This window comes from Phocoena sinus, chromosome 14 (assembly GCF_008692025.1).
Source record: "Phocoena sinus isolate mPhoSin1 chromosome 14, mPhoSin1.pri, whole genome shotgun sequence".
Taxonomy (NCBI): Eukaryota; Metazoa; Chordata; class Mammalia; order Artiodactyla; family Phocoenidae; genus Phocoena; species Phocoena sinus.
In genome coordinates, this window is record NC_045776.1 from 39,840,110 (window position 1) to 39,848,579 (window position 8,470).

The 8,470-nt window shown below is 44.4% G+C and overlaps 1 protein-coding gene across 1 annotated transcript; it reads left to right on the forward strand.

The window, feature by feature from the left end:
• The first annotated feature begins 1,887 nt into the window (after positions 1-1,887).
• Positions 1,888-8,269, forward strand: ZNF396 (zinc finger protein 396). The gene is given in 6 exon segments (XM_032654039.1): positions 1,888-2,312; positions 4,023-4,425; positions 4,428-4,512; positions 4,606-4,621; positions 4,780-4,924; positions 5,829-8,269. Coding segments are annotated over 5 exon segments (927 nt in total). The 5' UTR covers positions 1,888-2,312; positions 4,023-4,199; the 3' UTR covers positions 6,284-8,269.
• Positions 8,270-8,470: the final 201 nt, after the last annotated feature.

An 8,470-nucleotide genomic window follows, 5' to 3' on the forward strand; every position in this document is an offset into this window, starting at 1 on the left:
TGTATCTCAGATCTGAATTCCCAGTGTTTACCATGCATCTGGTATACAGCTAGATGCTTGCTCTACTAGGAGCTTGTTCTTGTTAATTGCTTTCCACCCAAACATTAAAAAATAAAACAAACAAACAAAAGCCTGCCCTTTATCAAGCTTACTGTGAACTATTTATTACAACCAATCTTTTACATTTGCTCCCTTTTTCTTTTCTTTTTTTTGGCTGTGTTGGGTCTTTGTTGCTGCTTGTGGGCTTTCTCTAGTTGCGGCGATCGGGCGCTACTCTTCATTGCGGTGCGCAGGCTTCTCACTGTGGTGGTTTCTCTTGTTGTGGAGCTCTAGGAGCACAGGCTTCAGTAGTTGTGGCACACAGGCTCAGTAGTTATGGCTCGCGGGCTCTAGAGCGCAGGCTCAGTAGTGTGGCACACGGGCTTAGTTGCTCCGTGGCACGTGGGATCTTCCTGGACCAGGGCTCAAACCCACGTCCCCTGCATTGGCAGGCAGATTCTTAACCACTGCACCACCAGGGAAGCCCAGAAGCCTCCCTTTCTTAAAAGAAACTTTAGGTTCTTGGGTCCAGCTATTTGGTAGAATCCTAGCTGATGTACTCACCTCTGACTTCCTGCCAAATCACATGGCTTTTCACAATTCCTTATTCTCCTTGCAGCTTTTGACTGCTGTCCATTTTCTCCTTAAACCACCTTCTATGACTTCACACCACTGCCAAGATTGCCCTTGAGGATCTGTTTCAGATTCCTCATTGCCTTGAGTCATTTAACCTACCCACCATCACCATAAATACATTCCCTTGTACACTTTTGGGTTGTCTTGCTATTTGTGTTAGCAATTAACTCAACAAAAAATCTTATCTCATGAAATACCGCTGTAGAAGCAAGAATTTCTTTAAAAAAATAAATTCTTCAAATTTAATACCATTGTAGGTTAATTAAGATGCAAGTTTCTCCACTAATCCCCTAGGTCTGGCATAGACTGAGTACACCTGCCTTTTCTCTCATCACTTCAGACTCCATTACTAATATACCTTTCTTTTTTATTTGTTTGCTCACACCAAAAGGGTTTTTTTCTTCTTATTGTCGTTTATTAATTTTCAAGCATTGCTGTCCTCTCCCTGATTCCCTACTTCCCTCTATATTTCCAAGAGTCCCTAGGGAAAGTGGGTGGAGGAGGGAGCCAATATGTGGGGCTGTGGCCTTGTAGCTCAGTTAGCCTCAAATTTATTTTTAAATTTACTCAAGATTATCTGAGGACATATATATGTATATATTAGTGCCAAAATATGTGCGTGCGCGGGTTCACACCTTTTCAAGGTCCATTAGGTTCTCGTGAAAATATGGGGTGAGGATGGGAGGGTCAAACACATTTCTTACGACGATACTTGGAGCGTAGCCAGCCTCAGGAGCGCAGATTGGTATTACAGAAAGTTGTGCGTAGCGGTGGAAAGCCGGGAGTCTCCTCCGTGACCTTGGCCAAGTCACTGAAACTTTGGGTTTATTCCCTGTAAAATGGAGAAAAACCGTACTGGGTTATCGAAAGAATAAACGAAATAATGTAAGTAAAAGTACTCTGAGAAAAATAATGCTGGTTTCTTTGAACGGGGATCCCAAGCAGCTGGATTCCCATCCGTCGGTATTTCGCTCTTCCCCGCAGTCCAAGAGCTTACCCCTCTGGAAGCCTGAGGCGCGGGCCTCGGCTCGTCTCCATGGCAACGTCTCCGGCATCCCGAGCCCCGCCCCCCCCCCCCGCCGCCGCGAGGACCGGAAGCAGCGTCCTGTTGGGCGCTTCCCCGGCTTCTCCCCAAAACGCGGGGTCATCCTTCCTAGGGCGGAGGTGAGAGTACGTCTCTTCGCTCTGCTAGGCCTCTGGGAGAAGCGACCGGCACCCGGGGGGATGGGGAAGGGATGGCCGCCGGCCTGGGGCCACCTCACGGGAGCCCCACCACCACTCCTAGCACGCGCTCGCGCAACCCCTCTTCATACCCCTCCCCGCCCCCACCCCGGCTACCTCTTCCTCACGCCCCCGGCGCTTCCCCGCGGCCTCCACCTCGTCCCGCACCTCCTGGCCTCTTACAGCGCATGCGTGCACCCCCTCTCCTTGTCCGGGTACCCCGTGGCGCCTGACCCCCGCCCCCCAAGCCGACCTCCTCCCATCACCCTCCGCGCGCTTACCTGACCTCCCGCGCACCCTCCCCCCGCGCCCATTCTCCTCGTGTGGTCTCGCGGAGTCGGGTCCCCGTCCGGGAGCGGCGCCGTGTGGTGGAGGAAGGTGTCCCGGGACCGTCGGGAGCAGGCTCAGCAGAGGAGGTATTTCCAAGGGAGAGTGGGTCCCCTCGGGAAAGACCCACGGATCTGGGACTCTGGGCGAAACCTTCCCTCCAGGGACCGGGTTCGTTACGGACCCTCGCGCGGTGTTGGGGGTTTGGTCTCTTGGGTGGAACTGAGAGCAATTGTGGACCCGGCACAGACTTCGCTCCTGGTGCGGGAGACGCAAAGTGCGTCCCGGTGGCCACTCCTGCGACTTCCAGAGGATGCTTTAGCTTAGGGGCCCTCTGTGTAACTCCCCTAGACGGCTCCAGACACGTGGCCTCAAACCCCACCTGTCGCTCCGGTCTCGATCCCAGATTCGGTTCCGGCTCAGGATCATATGGGTCTGCTGCCCTTCTTTGCGCTGGGACCCCGGCCACCGGCTCTGGACCGCGCAGCACCGTAGAAGGTGTGGATGGCCTGAACTCAGACCCCAGCCCTGCTCCTTTGCCTTTGGTCTCCTTACCTGAGCTTGCCCTGGCGGGTTCCTCAACGTGGGGATGAAAAGAACCTTACAGGGCTTTTGTGGGGATTTAAATGAGTTTGTATTTATTAAGATCCCTAAACGAGTGCTTAGCACATAGTAAATTCTCTGCGTTTCGGTTGTGGAGCACTGTATAAAGTTGTGTCATTTATTTGGTAACCTTGTCTTTCCCGGGCTAGAATATAAGCTCTATGCAGCCGCAGGCTTTGTTCGGGTCACCGCCATATCTTCAGTGCCTAGAAGAGTTCTCGGTGAAGTGGGGGAAAAAATGGTAGAGAAGAAAAATAGGGGCACATATAACAGTTTAAATTAGCTGTCAGTTACTAGTGATACATATACTAAAATGCTACTAAGGAAAGTGTCTTCCCACCTCCTTCCTGCTAACAAGCTAGCGATACTTGGAGAAATTGTTGCCCCCATACATCACTATGTTGCTGGTGACACTGTGATTTGATACAGCGTTTTCTATAATCTATTTGATAATACATAGCAAGATATTTGTCCCTTTTCCTTTGACCCCAGTAAGTCAAGTCCTTGGGACATCTTTGAAGGAAATAATTTGAAAGGAGAAAAATAGTATATTTTCTGAAAATGTGCTTCCCAGCATTGTTTATAATAGTAAAAATTAGAAACAGCCTAAATATTCTACAGTAAAAAGATAATTAAGTAAATAATATGGATGTCACAGATGAGCAGTAGACATGGACATGAAAAAATGGAAATACATTAAGATGGAGGAATATGCTTTTTTCTTTTGAATGGTCCCTTTAATGCCAAAGTAATATTGTTTTTAAAATTAGTAAGCATCGAAAAAAAAATCTATGCAAAAGTACTTCTCTCGTGAGACTATTCCTTAGAGCTCCTTGCAGCAGTCTAGAAAAACTTAAACTGGCTCTTCGAGGCTGACCCAGAGTCATAACTTTCCTCAGCCTTCCCTTATTTCTGTTCTCCAGGAGCTCCTCTGCAACCCTGGCTGAACTCTTATTGTGATAGTCAGCCTCACGTGCATGATTTTCAGAATAGATTGCGAATTACTCATGTATGTAAATTAATGCCTCTGAGCTCTTTGATTCTCTTAGAGAAGGAAGTGTTCTTTGAAAGCATGGTTTATGTTAAGATTAAGGGCAGCACTTTCTGTACAGTCTTATGTTTCTAATCTTAGTTGTATCGTTCTAAGAAGCATTTGTCTCTGCCTTGTTTCCACTTGTCTCTTAATCATATTTTAGGAGTGTCCATAAGGAGAGGTTTCACCTTCTTGAAGATTAAAGCCTAGCAGTTCTGAGCTATTCCTAGTCCAAATGTCTGCCAAATTGAGAGAGACATCAAAACTCCCTTCCACAAACTTCAGGGGACCCTGACTGCATTCTGGCAATGAGGTGGAAGAGGGAGGGCAGGCCTCTAATATGGTCTCCAGCCGCCACTGGAGCAGCTACTACAGCTCAGAGGCCTACCGCCAGCGGTTCAGGCAGTTTGACTACCAAGAGTCATCTGGGCCCCGGGAGGCTCTGAGCCGGCTCCGCGAGCTGTGCTTGTCAGTGGCTGAGGCAGAGGTGCACAGCAAGGAGCAGATCCTGGAGCTGCTCGTGCTGGAGCAGTTCCTGGCCATGTTGCCTGAGGAGCTGCAGGCCTGGTTGAAGAGAACCGACCAGAGAGTGGAGAGGAAGCCGTGGTGATGCTGGAGGAGCTGGAGAAAGAACATGACGGGTGGCTGAACAGGTGAGAAGGGGCTGTGGGCATGAGGGACAAGGCTGAGTCAGGAGCTCTGGCACATCACTGGGGTTAGAGCTCCCAAATTGTACTCCCACTCAGCACAACTAAATGTAGAGTGTGGTGAGTGGACTTCCCAGCTGTTGCCAGAGACAGAACGCGCCTCTGCCTTCCTCCCTTTTCCTGTGTCCCAGGATAGTTTCTTCACTGTTATTTATCTTCAAGTCCCAACCTGATTCCCTTCTTCAGCCTCAGTTAGTACCAAACTGTTTCTAGGTCTCTCTTGGACGAAATGAGGACATGCTTGCAAAGAAGCTATCAACTTGTGAAATCACTCAGGAGACACCATGTAGCCAGCTTAAGCCCACAAAAAAGCAACTGCAGTGGGCATCGAAGGAGCATCACACCTTAAGACAAAATGGTGAGGGGCAGGGTTCAGTTCATGGTTGGGGGGTGGGAAGGTGGCCTCTCAGCCCACCCATCACACACATCTAGGCTGCGTTCTGTAAGCGGTCTCCAATCTCCCCTCCTGCCTCCTGTTCCTGTGGGAACTTCCACCATTATATATCCTGCCAGTGCACATTCTCAGTATTTTGTCCTTATTTCCTTCTCAGAGATTCTTATAATATCGTTCAGATTTTTGAATCCTTGACATCATCTCCATCCGGATTTTCAAACCTTTTTTTAAGCAGCATGGCCCTCTTCTCAATGAAATTTTATGCGGAGTTGCAATATATTAAACAGATGAAAACACAGCTACTCTGACTAAAGCAGGAACAAGCAGTGTCAGCCCACCTCTTCCGCCATCAGGCAGTCCCTGAGGCCCTTTTGAGGGACCCCAAGGTCACGGTCTAAAGACTGATTCATTTATTTTTATAACTTTTGTTTATTGATACTCTTGTACTAAATCTTGCTTATTGCTACCCACTACCACATTTAATTCCTCTCCTTCAGTTGCTCCTCTGCTTCTCCAATAATTCCTCATCTTTTAGGCCCTTTCTTTTCCTCCAGACTTTCCTCAGTTTCTAATGTATCTTTTTACCCCTACCCACCATTCTACCTTTTGCACAGAGCTTTTCATCTTTTTTTTTTAGAGCTTTTCATCTTTATAGTTGCCCGCCTCATCAGTATATAAACCTCTTTCACCTTTTGATCTTCTCAGTGTTTTCTGCCTTACCCTCTCCATCCTCCACATTGTGATGCTATGTTTCAAACATGCCAGCTAAAAAATAGTCTATATATATTTCATTTGGATCATTCTATTTCGTTTTCCTTCCTTCTGAACAGAGAACTGGTTACATTTGCTTTTCCATGTATTATTTCAGATAGAGACACCGGAACTATAAATGTGAAATCAGCTTCAAGGCGAAAGACTTCTTCAGGCAAAGAACTGCATCACAAAGTTTCTAACACTCTTCAAATGAATGCTTCCCAGAGTTTCACATTTAGAGGAACCTGTGAACAAGATAGAAAGTTTGAAAGAAGACAGGGAAACCGTACTCGAAAAAAACAACACAAATGTAATGAATGTGGGAAAGTCTTTACTCAGAGCTCAGCCCTTAATCTACATCAGAGGATCCACAGTGGAGAGAAACCTTATACATGTGACGTGTGTGCAAAGGCTTTCAGCCGAAGTGCAATCCTGATTCAACATCGAAGAACCCACACTGGGGAGAAACCCTTCAAATGTCATGAATGTGGGAAAGCCTTTAGTCAGAGCTCGAATCTTTTCAGACATAGGAAAAAACATACTAGAGAGAAAGTCCCATCAGTGCTGTGAGGGAGTCAAAACATTTACTGAGAACTTTTTCAACAGGGGAGCAGACACAAGGCACCAATACTCCTTTAGCATAAATCGGTAGTTTCAGTGGGCACCAGTTTCCTTTCAAAGGTTGTAAAAGCCACAGGAGAGAATGTAGAATATTTTCTGTCAGCATTGTTTGCTTTTCTGTACAGTGTCAGTTCAGATGATTGAGAGTCTAAAGCTTAAATCGGATTTCCATCCCTAGTGCAACTCTTGAAAAGATACTCTCAGACATGTCCTACTGTTTCCATTATTAACACAAATAATGAACTAGTATGTTCCTTTTTAGACAAGTACATTTTCCCTGTTGAGAAGGAGTGTGTGAGTTAGTATATAAGTGGGTATTCTCCATTTCATTTCTTGCACATTGGAGTTACTAGACCAAAGATTAAATCAGTTTTTTAAAAAAATTTCCTGGAAATTCTCTGGCAGTCCAGTGGTTAGGACTCCACACTTCCACTGCTGCAGGCCTGGATTCAGTCCCTGATCAGGGAACTAATATCCTCCAAGTCACGTGGTGTGGCCAAAAATAATAATAATAAAATATAATAAATTTCCTGTTTTATTTTCTGTTACCAGATTCAAAATATGAGAATAGGATTGAGGAGACCCAAAAGAATATGTACCTCAAGACCTAAGCTGAAATGTCCAGGGTCATTGTTAGGAAGCAGGTGAGTAAAGGGACTTTACTCGTCTCTTACAAAAACCTGAGAACCTACATACTGTTTTGTTTCAATTTTTAAAATTGAGGTTTAGTTGATGTATAATATCATCTATACATACTGTTGATGATACTAAGTAATTTCCTGTGTAGGAAAAAAAAAATTATCTCCTTTACAATTTATATTGGAAATATCTCAGTGAAAGCATTAAGATTTGCTCTACGTGTCTTTAGGAAGTGGCCTAAATATGATGAGTGTTCTAATAATGAACAGTTATCTGTGGGTGCTTATATAAAGTTGACGATCACCTTAACATAAAGAAATAAGGAAGATGAAGAAAAGACTGTCCAAACGAGACTGATGTTACCTGGTAAGTGCAGCACATAATGGAGAACTGTACTTACCTGGAAATGGGAACCCTTAACAGCTGGTGACTATCCTTCAGAGTTCTTCATGGCCTCTGTTCTGGCATTAATCAGCTGTGAACATGTTTCAGGCATCCCAGGACAACCTTTTCAGGGTCTTATGCATTCTTAGTAAATGAGTTTCTAGACAATTTATCATGATGTTAAGACCTTGGATTTCGATACTCTTGTACAAATGAGAAAATCACTAAAGTTCAATTTAAAGAGTCCATTGAGTTTAACCCACATTTAATTCAATCAGATTCTCTTGTTTAAAAAGTAAATGACTGGTTTTTTTTTTAAGTATTCTGACAATATATAACATAATGTCCCCCTTTCCAGGGATTCTTAATAAAACTCTGTGTGTATTACAAGAATACATGGATTGTCGTGCCTCCCATGGTGCCACCGTTACCCAATATGGAGGCAACCATGAGAAATGAAAGTCCTTAGAAGGAGAAGGGAAGATAGGCCTCATGGTGACCTTTGTACCTCATGAAGGGTAAACATTTCATTATCAGAAAATCCAGTCATATCTAGTGCTTGGAGTAACTCCTGAGACAAATGTGGGATTACATGCTCTGCTTAGTTAGAATATTGATAAATATTAGATTAGTAAGGGGAGAGGAGAATACAAATTTTAATTTTAGAATTTTCTGATAGTGATTATACTTTGTAGCTCTAGTAAATATGAATAAGTATTGAGTTTTGTACATTTTCATTTATTAAAAATGTAAGAGTCTTTTTATTTGGGTCTCATTCTTTTTATAATTAAAGAGAGGAACAAGCCATCTATTAAAGAAGCAAATGCCTCAAAAGATACATGTATTGTGAATTACTGCTTAATCATGGAAAGAGTTTTTTGGGTACTATGTGAATAAAATGACAGAATCTAAATCAAATATTCTGAGGGAAGCGTCTTTCTTCACTTGCTTCTGCCATAAACTTTGCAAGATTACATTGTCTTCAGTGTGAGTAATCTGAACTTCTCCAACAGACAGTGATGTGAATCATATCACCTTAGAATAACGAATCTTTAAAGGGTGTCGCTGAGTACCCGAAGTTATCTTGCACTTACACAGGTCTCCTAATATGTA